Here is a 13,938-nt window from a genome sequence, read left to right as displayed (position 1 = left end):
AACAGGGCATGGTGCTCACTTAAGGGAGGGGGAGAGAGAGATTGTTTTGGTTCAGAGTTTGGTTTTTATAATTGTGTGAGGGCTTTGTGCTGTCCTTTTTTTTTTTCTGGTCCCTAGTATCACCTAGTCAGTTCTGTGATCTGGTACTTCAGATCGTAGAAAAGGACGGACCATATGTTTAGATACAGAATTTTCCCCATCCCTTATAGCAGTGTAGACACCAAAATGCTGCTTAGTCTTCTGCCACACCTCCTGTTCTTACCTCTATCCTGAATCATCTTGGAGAACCTGTTCAAATTCAGGTAAGAGCAAACTGACCCCTGTGACATGCTAGGCCAGATCTTGAAATGGACCAACTCATTCTTTATAAGATGTTTCCATTTCCTCCTTTCTGACAATTGTTATATAAAGCAACTGGACTGGTGATCTCTGTTATGCAGCATCTTAATGAGAACTCCTTGAGTGGCAATCTGTCCACAGGCTGGTTCACTTGATTCATACCTCCAGCATCCTGTGTGCTGAGTGCCTCCTGTGCTATCCAGCATTTTTGAGCAGATGGAGTAACAGTACTGCATATCTGCCTGGCAGAGCTGGGAAACTAATTGACCATATTTCCAGAATTCATCTGCTGGAAGTTCTTACAGCAGCCTTTGATTTCTTTCCCAGTTGCAAGGAAAATGGAAGTAATAATAAAGACTCCTTGTGGGCGTTCAGGTGGATGATAATTTTTTACAGGGAATGTGTTAAGAGGGCCACAGGTGACAAAAGGCTTATGGAAGGAGGTACATTCACGACAAAGATACCAAAACTTTCAATCACACTTGTGTTTTATTGGGTTAAGGCAGCTACAATACAGTATGGAGGGCACCTGCCCAGGCAAATGACACATGCTCTCCACAAGATCCTCAGGATCAAAGCCCAAGCAAACCAAAGCAGCAGCTAGAGCTCTGCTGTGTGCTCTGGAGGCAGAGGACAATGGCTTTGGCTTCATATTAGGAAAGAAAAGAAGCCCTTCCCAGATGGAGAAGCTGTGGCATGGACACAGGCTGGAGCAGCACACAGAGTTATGCCCAAAGCTATCAAAGAGCACGGCTGACAGCACAACTAAGCCAAGCCCTGCGAGTGAGAGCTGAAGCCTCTGATCCAGTACAGCAAGGGGGCAAAATGAGAGAACTGTGTTGAGGCTCTCTGGCCCATGCCAGGTTTGTCTATATGAGGGGAAGAGCATTACAGTGCCCTGACACCAGACCAGCTTAGGGTACATCAGGACTTGTCTGGTTTGTTTCATCCAGGAACTACTGGAGATGGCTTTGTACAATACTGCTGGGGAAGGAGACCATGTCTGGATTGTATTTGGCCAGCTCCTGGATGCTGGGATACACAGGTGCCATATGTGATGCCAAGAGTATTGGCAAGGGGTGTTAAGGAGAGTCCTGGGGCTGATGCCAAGGCAAATGTCCCTTCTTACTGGGAGGAATGTTATGAAACAAGCTCTCCCCCAGGTATGGGCTGTAACCAGAGTGATTGCAGAAGCCAGGTTGTACAAACCCTAAATCTAGCAGTGCTCCTGTCAGGAGAGAAGCACAGGTGAAGATTGGTTCCAAAGAGATCATGAACAAGGTTTGAGAGAGGGTGCATGCAACCAGCTGAAAAAACAGGTTTGAACCTAGGGCAGCTATCAAGAGCCTTGTTCTCTTAGAGGCCCCAGTAGATCATTGGGGCGTGTGGTAGTGAAGTAGTGGCCAATCTACCTCTGGTCCTTGGGTCAGGAGGAGAGGGGACCACAGGGTAGTGTTGCACTTCTCATGTGAGCTGACCTACCAGAGGGAGGGCAGCCACCTCTCTGCCTTACAAGGAGCAGTAAAATACAAGCTGGCAGCACAAGGGAAGATTTCATTTGCAACCAGGGCGATTTTCTCAAGCACTTAGACTGACCCAGTTTTACAGGCAAACCTTTTGATGGAAACAACAGGAAAGCTATTATTTCTCCATCAGTGCTCCTTTTCTAAGTTTCCTTGTCCAATTTTCACTCTTGGCTTCTGACTGAAGACATCCAGGGTCCTTATCAGCGAGGTCAAGTTCTGTCCTCTTATTAGGACTGCTGTGCATGAGCTGGGTGCCTTCTGCAGGCTGAGGTTCCAGCTGTGGGAGGGCAAATCCATCATTCCACCATGAAGGCAGCCAAGATGAGAGATGGCATGTCCTGTGTGCCCTGCAAGCCCTTCAGCTCCCAGGAGTGATGCACTGTGGTGGCTGATCTGCTGCACACCCGAGGCTCTGCCCAGCTGAGGACTCACTGGCTTGTCCCTGCCTTTTCCTCCTCCCAGGGGCTGCTGCAGACTCCTACAGCCCAGTGTGGCCCCACAGTCAGCAGCAGAGGATCTTGAGGAAGGCTTTGCGGAAGTCAGTGTTGAAGGTGGTGTAGATGATGGGGTTGAGGGCACTGTTGACGTACCCCAACCAGGTGCTGGCACTGTAAAGCCCTGGAGGCACGTGGCAGGATGGGCAGTGGGCATTCAGGATGTGAATCAAAAAGAAGGGCAGCCAGCAGACTATGAATGCCCCTGGGTTTAGAGAGAGAGAAAAATGGTTTATGTGAGTTTAGAGCAGCAGCTGTTTGGAAAGGGGCCTGTACTGGTGGCCTCTCACTCCAACCCTTCACTATTTCCATGATGTTCCTGTATTTCACAAACACTGAAGGCCACATTTATTCCTGACACAGAGGGATTTGGCAAAAGCTTGGGCTCCTTGGGACCAGCCTTGTGAATGGAAGGGGCTTCAGAAGTGGTCTGATGACAGACAAAAGCAAGTGGCCACAACTTTGAGGGAAAGCCTCAGCTGCTTTAATGAGTTACAATTGGTTAGGATGAAGGCTGCTTTAGTTTTGTGCTACTGCTGAGTAAAATGGGGAGTAACAGTGCATCTGGTGACCACAGCAGGGGACAGGGACACCAGTCCCCTGGCTTCTCTACCCAGCTGTATGAACTGGTTCCTTGCAGCTCCTTGCCTCAGTTTCCCCTTCTGTAATTGGATCTAAGAGCTTCCGTGTGTATGGAAACCTAGGATTGTTCCAGCCTTGTAATAGTAAAACAAAGGAAAAGGAAAAGCATAACTATTGGCTGTTGCTCCCTCTAGTAGGGCTTAATTGGACACTGATTTTAAACACAGGAGTAACAAAACACAGTAAATAAAACACTAGCATATGTGTCTCTCAACATTTGGGAGCATTATTCTAGATCCCTAAATGTCCCACTACTGTCTCTCCTGAGTTTGTGAAGCAGTAACAGCTGAAGCCAAGGCCCAGCTTCTGTTTTAAAAAAATCTTAATATTGTATTAGGAGATTCTGTGCTCCTGGAAGTCCCAAACCATCACTCCTTGCACCCCAGAGGCAGAATGGCTCTCACTCACCCAGGACAATTGCCAGCATCTGTGTGGCCTTCCTCTCCCGCAGCTGGATCAGTCGGGGCTGCTGCTGTGCCAGCCTCAAGCTGCTGATGGTTCTACCATTGCTGAGCCTCTGTACCTCCACTGCTGCCTTTGTGCTCCTCCTCCTCTCTTCCCACCTGCTGTTTTGGGTGGCCCCTGGTGCCTTGGGGAGGGCTGCCTCGTGGCAGAAGCTGCGGTACCGCTGCAGGCTGAAGACAGTCAGCAACCTCCTTTTTGTAGACATCTCCTGGCCCGTGCATTTGAGCGAGAGACAGGGGGAAAACGTGCCTTGGCATCTGTTTGGCAAAGCTTTTCTCTCCATGTGTTCCTGCAAAAGAGGACACCACAGAGGAACTGGAAACCATCCAAACTGCTCATTGGGCCGGAGGATGATGAGGGAAGTTGTAGGAGTTTCCCTTAGCCTCACTTGCCTCTTGCATTGCATCATGTCCTCTGGACTGACCTGGGGTTGAACCAGCAGTTGACAACTCTTTGCCTCCATCCCACCAAGGAGAAGCATGTAAGAGCAGAGCATAATACCTGCTCTGCTAACCTCTCATCTGTATTTTTGTGTTGGCCCTGCTCCCCTCAGCATCCCCACCCTTTTAAAGCAGCTTCACTGTGCAGAAATGGATAAAAGGAGTGGATATGCATGACCAGGTAATTCCTTTCAAACTGTTAGTTCCCATGGTTGCAGATATTTCATCTAGAAAGGTCAGTGGAACAAATGTTGCATGCACCATGAGTATTTTGACCTCTTAAGTCTGTAAGATGAAGAAGGCTTTTTATTTTAATAACAGAGGTTAAAGCCTGTGAAGCCCTGAGAGTGACGCTTCATAGAGCAAAAATCAATAAATGAAGACATTAAAATCAATAAATGAAGAAATGATCCAGACTTATGCATGCCTTAAAAAACCCTGCTCTGAAGAAATATTGAAGTAGGCTGTGCACTTTTCAACTTGCCACTTCTAGAGGGCAGAGATACACAGGGAATATCCTCATTCTAGAGGTCTGAAAATGATTTAACTGGAGTGTCTGCACCTCAAATATCATCATGGTGTATGAGCGAGAGATGGGATGAAAACATGCTATGCCTCTCCTTATGCTTTCTGTTCTGTGTTTTAACCCTTTGAGGAGAAGAGATGATGCACTCCTGTCATTTTTGACAGCTCCTACTGGGTTCATGTGGCTCTTACTTGGTGTGCATTACACGGTTTGGTGCTGGTGCTCTGGCTGCCCTGCCGGGTGAGGATTCGCTTCTTTTGCCTCTGTCTGAGCACGAGGTAAATCCGGACATAGAGCAGCAGGGTCACCATGAAGGGGAGGTAGAAGGACACCAAAGAGGAGTAGATGATGAAACTAGGGTTGGATATGGAACAGACACTGGGATCCCCTGGGGAGGAGAAGAGAGAGAGAGAGAGGAGTGGCTGAGCTGATTCGGTTTAGTACAAGGAGGCTCTGGTGTGTTGGCAAAGGAAGACAAAAGGTGGCTGGGGGCCAAGGCAGTCTAAGGAGTGCAGATTATGTTCTAGTTTACCTAATTACCTAAGTGATGCTTAAAATGAACCCAAAACAGGGCCATCTAGCATTAGCCAGCATGCATCTGCCTGCTTTTCTGGCCAACAGCTCTGTTCTCTTCTCTCGTGTCTATTCCTATCCTTTCTCCTATTCCTTCATAGCCCTGGTTTTGTCCCTGAGATGTTTTGGTTTTCTGAAATTCTTTTCCCAGGGAATTTTCTGTAAACAAGAGACATGTTTTTGTAACTGTAACTTTGTTTACATTCTTTCCCTAGGAGGGAAATGTCTTGATGTCTCTCTGGTCTGACCAATGTGATTGAAGAGATTTGTCTTTGTTTCACCAATCAAATTGGTCTGTGTAGAATAGTATAAAAGAGAAACACATCCCAAAAAATAAAGGAGTCATTTTCAGCCTTCTGAAGTCAGAGACTGTGTCGTTGTAGTGTAAAACAGTGTCATTCCTTTGACAGCCTCTGAGCTGTCTAGATGCAGAGTGTGCATTCACCCCTATCTGTCTGAACCAGGCAGAGGGGGGCAGTGAATTTCCCACTCCCATCCCTTTCCTGCCTCAAGAAGTTCAGAGGATGGATGGGGAGCACAGACTTCTGCCTGTGACTCAATGGGAAGGGAAGGAAGGCTCCCCTGCTCCTCTGCCTCCAGAGAGACCGTGTTGCCCTAGCTGAGGGAAACAAAAAAGACCAACCAGCTTCCAAGGTGGAGGCTAAATTGTTTGCCCTCCTCAAGGGATTAGTTAAGGAAGTAGACAGCCAGTTGGGTAGGAAGGAGGTTTCTAACAAGCAATGCTAATGTGCAATCCCTGCTGTTTAGAAATGTGTTGTGCATCAGAGTAAAAAACTGTGCTTCTGAACTTGTTGATATTGGCAAGATGCCATTAAGTCTGGGGTGTGTGTGCTGTATGTGCTGCACGTTTTCCTCTGTGTGCTCAAAGTGATTGTTTGATGGGAATCTGAAGACCTGGACACCTTGATGGGCATTGATTTGGCAGTAGAGCAGGAAAGTTTGCCCTTTAGAGCAATAGTCAGTGTCTGCCTGAGCAAATGGCAAGTTTATAGACAAGAGCACATGAGGATTTTTCTCTTCCTTCATAGTGTGCTTTCCAGTTCCTTAAAATTTCCTGTAACTTGGCAAATCTGCAGAACCCATGTTAAATGACCTGGCCATACACAGGGCAGCTCCACTGCCAACCTCTCCTGCATGCTACTGCTCAGGATGTCACCTACCTGTAGTGTTGAAGCCAAAGAGGAGAGGGCATGACACTGCGAAGGCCAGCATCCAGACTATCACAATCATGAGAGAGACCCTCCTGCAGGAGCTCTGCCCAGTGCTGTACTGGTACTGAACTGGTTTCACCACTGCAGTGTACCTGCAGACCAAACCAGCTCCGGGAAGAGGAGGCGGAGGAAGGAGGGAGGGAAAGGTTTTTAACAGGAGAAGTGAAAGCAGCATAGGGAACATGATGGTAGACGTGGTGAAGAAACAGCAGAGGAAAGTAGAGAAAATCAGATTATGGGATCAGCAATTTGTGGAAATGGTAAGTGGGACATTGGGGGGAGGAACAGAGGAAATCACAGTTAGTTGGCAGCAGTGCAGAGAAACGCTCAGCAGAACTCACAGCATGTGAAGCTACAAGGTTCAGATGGATCAAGAAACCCCAGGAAATCCCTCTCAAGCCCTACAGTTATATGGCCACTCCTGTGAAAGGGCACTCTCTGAAGTAAGCATAAAGTAAACTCTTTGTCTCAACTGCCTGGCCTGGTGTTATCTGCCCTCTGTCTGACAGGCAGAGGGTTGCTCAGGGGCAGGTGTCAAGGACCTTAATTTGCTGGGGTGCCCCAGGAGATGCAGGTCAGCAGGGCAAAAATTTGGAAGGCACAGGAGTCTCATCTTTCTGAGCTAAACTAAAATGGGGATACAGATTCCCATGGAGGAACATCAGACCAATACAGCAGTGAGAGCTGCCTTGCACTATTATCCTTGAACTACACATTACAAAGATACAGCATGCAGTATTTTTCCCTTCTCCCACTCCATGGTCCCAGTAGGATCACATGTACCAAGGTCTTGGCTCCCAGCCCTCAGCATTGCTTAAAATAGGCTCAGTTTTAAAAGGCAGAAAACCAGAGCAAAGCTCAAGATTACACAGCAATAATCTTCATCACTCCCTGTGTATATGGCAAGATTTTGTTTATTAAAGCTTCATGAGTGAGATCTCCAGAAGAAGAAACTCTCCTTCAGCATTCAGTGGGAGTAGGATGACCAATTGTGGTTCCTGCCTTTAAAAAGCTCGAGGATGTGTCTGACTGTCCACTGAGGATGTTTTATTGCTTGTGTCTCCCTGCCCTCCAGTGCAGACCTCTTCTTGCACAATATGAGCAGAGCCACACTAACAGCAGTAGTGGCAGGGACAGACCTTCAGGGTTTTTTGGCCTGAAGACACCAATCCTGTCAGTGCTCACCCCACTTCTTTGTCCCTGCCCCGCTGGGGCACAGGGCTGTCCCCCATGTCCAGACTGTCCCCCTGGATGGTGTTGTGTCTCACCTGTCAATGCTGATGGCACAGAGGTTCAGGATGCTGGCTGTGCACATCATTACATCCATGGTGACAAAGATATCGCAGCAGATACGGCTGAAGGTCCAGACCCCGCCGGTCACCTGCACCAGCAACACAGAACTGTCAGCCTTACTCTGCACCAGGTCCTGACAAGCTGTGTGTAAGGAGCTGCTCTCCTCCAAGCATCTCAGGAGCTGGAGGAGCTCATGTCCACAGCGATGGGCAGAGGGAAACTGAGACACCTGTGTTTGTGTGCAAGATAACACAGCAGTAGGATGTGGAGAAGGAACCTCACTTTAATTCCAATCCTTTATTTGCTCTTGCAGAAGGAGGAAAGGAGAAGAAACAGCAGCTATCCCTTCTCTCAAGGGTTAGCAGGATAAATTGATTTAAATTTGATATCACTGTATTTATCCTTTGATTAATGATTATCTGAGGAAATCTAAGGGCTGAAAATCCTTCTCAGCTTAGCTGCCAGAGTGCTCTTGCAGGCAGCAAGCCGGAAAAGTGCTGCAATTTTTTTGCATTTATGTATGAAACTGAGACTGAGGCTTCTCAAAAACCTTATTTGAATTCTTATCTCAGTTACAGAACTGGATTATTAGATCTGAATGAGAACTCACAGACTACTCAGATAAAGGGGCTTGAGTTACTACCAAGCAGTTGTTCTGGTTGTTTTGAATTTTTAATCTGAAGTGTGTGGTTGTGAAGGCTCAGCCACAGCCAGCCTTGGTGATGGAGAAAAGTGGATTTTGGAGCAGCCAAGTTTTTGACAATGACCGTTTTGATTGCCAAACATGCTCCAAGCAATGTGTGGCCCTGCTCTCTTTGGGATTGGGATGACAGCCTGATTCTGAGGGAGCAGGTCTGCCCCAGTGCCCACTCCTTGTAGGAGGTGGAGGGCGTGGAGGGCAGGCTGCCTCCTTGTTCAGCTGCAAACAAACAAACCCAGTGCTGTGCTGAATGGGGGAGTAGGAGAGAAAAAAGGGGAAAAGTCCATGCTTGGGAGAGAGCCTGGATTTTAGCCTTCAGCCCTGTAGATCCTGCTGTTTCAGCTGGACCCTGGAAGGTATCAGAAACTGCCACTCGTTCCTGGTCTCTCCACCTTCATTTAGACATCATCTGGAATACTACACCTGGTTTTGAGGCATCAGTAGAGGAAGAACATTGATAAACAGGAGTGAGTCCAGTGGAGAGCCACCAAAACAATCCACAGAGGCTGGGGCAGCTGTGAGGACCAGTTAAGGGAGCAGAACTTTTTCAGTCTGAAAAAGAGATGGCTTTGGGGAGTGGGAGACAACAGCCCTCTAGTGCCCAGTGGGAGGTTATTGAAAAGGTTGAAGGCAAGTAGCTAAGAAGGTGGAACTGGGTTTTTCACAGCAGTGGTGTGCTGGGAGGACAAGAGGCAACAAGCAAGAGCTGGAAGGAAGGTGCAATCTGGTTATGAAGGTTACTTTTCTGACTATAGGGGCAGTGGGACAGTGGAGCCAGTTGCTTGGCAAATCTGTGCAGAACCCATCCTTGGAGGTTTTCAATACCCATTCAAAAATACCCATCCCAGGCCATACTGGAGAGGGTGCCACAAGTAGGTTGGCTTCTCAGGCAGTGGGTCAACCCTGAGTGTTGGTGCCTAGGAAGGACGCAGCTCCCTGCAGAGAGAAGCACTTGTATAAATACAAAATTCACTCTGTGAGAATTGTTTAAGAAATAATCCTGAGAAAATTAAGTGGTTTTGATAGTGGCAGCATTCCCACACATGGGCACAGAAACTTGCTGAGGTGAGCTGTGTCTTTAGGGTGTTCTCTGCTGGATCCAGCTGCTACATTTCAGAAATCAGGTATTGAATGAGGCAGTCTTCCATTAGACCCTCTGACCCTGAATAAATGCAGGGGAGGGAAATGGGAATTGGCTTGCAGAATGCAGAAGGGAACTGTGCTTTCTTCTCCAGTCCTCTTGATAATGATGGTGCTCCTTTGTTTTCTTATAAAAAAGTAAGTAAAGGGGGAAAAGAAGTCAATCCAAAACCATTGAGCTTTTCTGCACAGTTAGGTGAGCTACAAGACATGCAAACTGAAGGTTGCCCATCTGAGATTAGGGACCTTAAGAGGTAGGTTCAGCTTCCAAAGAAACACTACCCTGGTTTTACTTTAGTTTCATATTTTGAGATCTGCTTGACCACCTCAAAACATATTAAAAAAAGAAAATGCTGGAAGCCTTTCTAGTGGGACCCAGTAAGGGATGTTTCTGCAGTTTGAGGCAAAAAGCAATGCAGTTTCTGTGTGAACTGTGGAGTCTGAAGAATATTTCACCAAGCCAGTGGCAGGTGTTCACATGAAAGCCAGCTGCTGCTAACCCAGCAGATGAACAAGCACTTAACTGAGGGAGCTTCCAAGGTCCTGAGCACATTAAAATGCTGAGCTCAAGAATGTGAACCATTAAAACTGAAGAAGGTGCTGGTGGGGGTGGCTCAGAAGTGAGCCCTCTCAGGATGATGCTGTCAGATCACAACACCTGCATACTAGACTGTAGCTTGTCTAAGAGGATGCTTGACAGATCAAAATGTTTGGGCTTAAAACCCATTCTCGCTTCCACCTGCCACTTCTAAAATGGGGAGCAGCTCTGCTGGAGTTGGTGAAGTAGTTAATATTTACCTGTGGGGTATACAAACCCAGAATTTATTCCAGAATTTAACAGTGAAGAAGAGCCTTTTTATTACATTCCTTGTTCGAAATTTTAAAAATTCTATTCCTGCTCTTCCTTTTATTGCTCTGCTCTAATCATCTTTGCTACAGCAGCTAGAACCTTCTAGTTTGCATTTCTAGTTTTCCTGTGCTGGCAGGGTACCTCTTTACCCCTCAGGTGCTTTTTTTGTCCAGGAATATCAAAGGATATCCCAGGTATCAATTGAATGAATTCTCACATCTGCCTGGGTGAGGTGGCTGGTCAAATATTATTCTCTTACAGCTGATGAGAGCAAACTACAGAGAGAAGAGCTGATACAATCTCTCATTACCACTCAGTGATTATGCAGCAGACAAGTGTCCAGGGTGAAATCCTGGCTCTATCAAACACAATGCTAAAGATCTCTATAGACTATTCAGGTCAGGTTTTCACCTCATCTTCCTTGATGACCAGTCTGCTTTATCTACGAAATTGTGGTGTTATTATTTTTTAACTTCCAAACTCTATAGGAAGCTTTCCAGTTTATGAATGTGCAATGATTATTTTTTTAAACTTATGCATATGCACCACTCTCCTGAACTCTGAATAAACAACAAAATCTCCACAACTCAGATACGAATGGTGATGCCACATTGAGGAGCACATGGATGGGAAAGTAGGAAACCAAGCTGCATCAGGCAATGGCAGGCATGAAAGCAGTGGTGCATCTAAGCAGGCTCCCTGAAGGGTTTTGTGTTTGAGAGCTGATGCTTGGGGCTGCTGCTGGCTCCTGCAGCTGTGAGATGGCTGCTCATGGGTTTGCATAGTGGGTGTACAAAGAGCACTCACGTGGCCAGGACTGCTGAACTGCAGTAACTCAGCTCTGTCCTCCCCCTGACACCAGTCCAGCAGAGCTCCTGGAGCTCACAGAGAAGCTTAGATCTCACTGCTCCCATGTGAGAGACAAGATGAGGAGACAGTGTGACTCCCATATGGTATCAGCAGATTAGACCTCAGTGACAACCTTCCCCTGAAGCTTTCTTCCCCTTTGGAGGTAGAATTGGATGTTGTGAGAAGACTGAGGAGGGTGTTCCCAGCCATGCTGCTGCATGTCCTCCTCCATCCATGCCTACAAGGCATGATGATGGTGTTTAACACCTTCAGACTCCAGTGGGCAGGACACCCTGATGCCACTGTTTTGGAAACCTTGCTGAGCTTCAGCAGCCACAGCACCAGGGATCAGTAAAGAAGAGGGAGGCAGTACTGGTGTGTCAGACCTACATGTTGGGTCCCAGAAGATTGCTAGACGCGCTGCTGAATAGCACTTCTGTGCCAGAAACCTCCTTAAGTGGAGATGAGGATTTTGATGCTGTAAAATGTTCCTGTTGCTGCTCTGTCACAACATTCCCAAAAGACTTCTCAGAATGAGACAGTTCTGGCCTGCATGATTGATAAAATAACACATTTCATGGCCAATGATGACTCTAAAAATGGAATGTAAAGCACAATCTTCACAAGCAGTGTTTAAATCTGAGGCATTCATCCACCTTAAGCTTCTCCATAAATAAGGGCCAGTTCTGAAATCTGGTTTGGCAAGCCTTCAGTAAATGAATAGGTATTCTACATGGTTTTAGGGACTGAATGAGTTTTTGGCAATTTCCAGGCTCACGGTGTATTGAAGCATGATGCCATTTCTGCTTCATTTATGGCATCGCTGATCCATAAACAGCAGCAAATATTGACAAAACTTTGGGGGTCTTTGGACTGTTTTTTAAATTTTAGTCTTGCTGGAGTCCAACAGCCCAGTTCTATAGGAAGTACTGTGCAATTCCAGGATTGGTAGTTCAGGTTTGGGATGTGTATGAGTTCTTTTCTCTGTTGTTTGGATGCTCTCGCATCAGCTGCTTCGATTATCCACGCTCTGCAGATGGAAATTTGTCTTGAATGGGTCTACAAACACAGCTAGGAAATGGACCTACTGTTGTGCTCACAAATCATGACCAAGGCATTGCATGGGGCAGAGGCTGCTCCACAGATGTGCCTCAGTCCTACCCTGTCCACAGCAAGAATGAGTGCCAAGTATTTTCTAAAGCAAAGCATAATGTGATTTCATTAAGGCTTGGAATGCACTTGAGCTGATAGACTGTTCTAGTCTGAAATAAAACTTGACTTTTAATAATATTTTTTAGTTGCAATCAAACTGAAGAGTCTATCTTGCCGGGATGACTTCCCACACACACACACACACACTCTTATTCCTGTTCTTTTTAATCATTCCATGTAGCACACCCAAGCAGTACACAGCCTGCAGGACAGCTCCAGGGCTGTTCCACACACATCAGTCTAAATGTTGCTACTGCCTTCATTAGGAACATGACCACGCCTGCAGTGGTGTGGTTAAATTCTGCTAATCATTCCTGAGAGGTACTCACCTCCAGGTACACCATCCACGGCATCACCAAAGTAGCCACCAGCAGATCTGCCACTGCCAGGCTCACCACGAGGTAGTTGGTTGTGGTTTGCAAGGTGCGTTCCCTCAGCACGGCCAGGCAGACCAGCACGTTCCCAAAGATGATGGCCAGAATCAAGATGCAGTAGCAGAGGGCATAGTAGGTGTGTGAATGGGGCAGCTCAGGCTCTGTGGTGCTGTTTGCCCCACAGGGAAGGGGGTCTGTTGTGTTGGGATGGCTGCTGGCTCTGGTGAAGAGGGCCATGGGGCTGCCACTGCAAAGAGAAAAAAAAAGAGAGGACTGAAAAATCAGAGCTCTGCAATACTTGTGGAAAACAGTGCCCCCTTTGGGTACTGTTATCATTTTTATACTTTCCTTATGAATTCTCCTTCAAGCCAGTCAGAGAGGTCTTTTTTCTGCTCATATATGGGCAGAGCTTTGCTTAAAGACTTGCTTGGCTTATTCTGTTTTTCACTGAATCTAAACCAAGGGAAAAATGCAAGATTTCACCTCCTGTGTGCATGTGAAAGGTGGATCTTAGCAACCAATACAGCAGTTTGGAAAGTGGGCAATGGTTTTGAGGTGCACCAAAGTCACACCACAGAACAAGTCAGCTGGGCAAGAGGCAGCCTGAAAGACAACAATTTGAAATTATGAGGAAGACCCAACACAGTTATTCAAACATACTAGGGCTTGGCCAAACTTATATCTTTTCTTCTGGGAAGTATCCTCTTCTTTCTTTCATCAAAAAATGTCTTCAATAACTTCACACACTCGAGTGTTTGGCAGCTTGGCAGAGCCTCTTGATCCCTGGCTGTCTGGCAGCAAGCACCACCTCCAGAATTCCCTCTTTCCTGCAGCATGTCCCAAGCCCTGCCTGCCTTGTAAAGGGTTGACGGATGGTGCTGTTCCCATTCCTTCCATACTGTGCTCTGTGTTTTCCATGCCTGGCCAGAAGATGTGCTTCCTGTGCTGAAAAGCAAACCAGCTTGATGTTTGGGATGGAATAATGGAAAGATGCTTGCAGGGTGCTCTGCTTTTCTTTTTCTGTTCTCAGTAACCTACCCTCCCTTGATATAAGAGGAGGATTTTTTATCCAGAAATATGAAAGCTGCTGTACCAAGGTTGTTCCATGACATTTAATGGCTTGTATCTTTTTTTTCGTTTGCTACTGCCCCTGTTGCTGAACTCATCATGAGTATGACAGGTATGAAAAGCAAGGACAATTGCAATGCCAGTGGTATAAATATGATTCTGTTTCACCTCACCCCTTGAAGAGCAGCATCTGTGCTGCACAGCTATGCTCCTGA

At 46.8% G+C, this 13,938-nt stretch overlaps 1 protein-coding gene across 1 annotated transcript; it reads right to left on the bottom strand.

Annotated features, from left to right (window-relative positions):
• Window positions 1-2,367: 2,367 nt before the first annotated feature.
• On the bottom strand, window positions 2,368-13,052 carry DRD3 (dopamine receptor D3; the record flags this gene model as incomplete). Its single annotated transcript, XM_083884950.1, is given in 8 exon segments — window positions 2,368-2,564; window positions 3,410-3,755; window positions 4,624-4,820; window positions 6,187-6,329; window positions 7,506-7,618; window positions 12,611-12,934; window positions 12,936-13,004; window positions 13,008-13,052. Coding segments are annotated over 8 exon segments (1,434 nt in total).
• Between the last annotated feature and the right edge of the window lie 886 nt (window positions 13,053-13,938).

This window comes from Zosterops lateralis (genome assembly GCF_965231275.1).
Source record: "Zosterops lateralis genome assembly, chromosome: 2".
Lineage (NCBI taxonomy): Eukaryota > Metazoa > Chordata > Aves > Passeriformes > Zosteropidae > Zosterops > Zosterops lateralis.
Note: the sequence above shows the minus strand (reverse complement) of the source record. Positions and strands in the feature narration are given on the sequence as shown.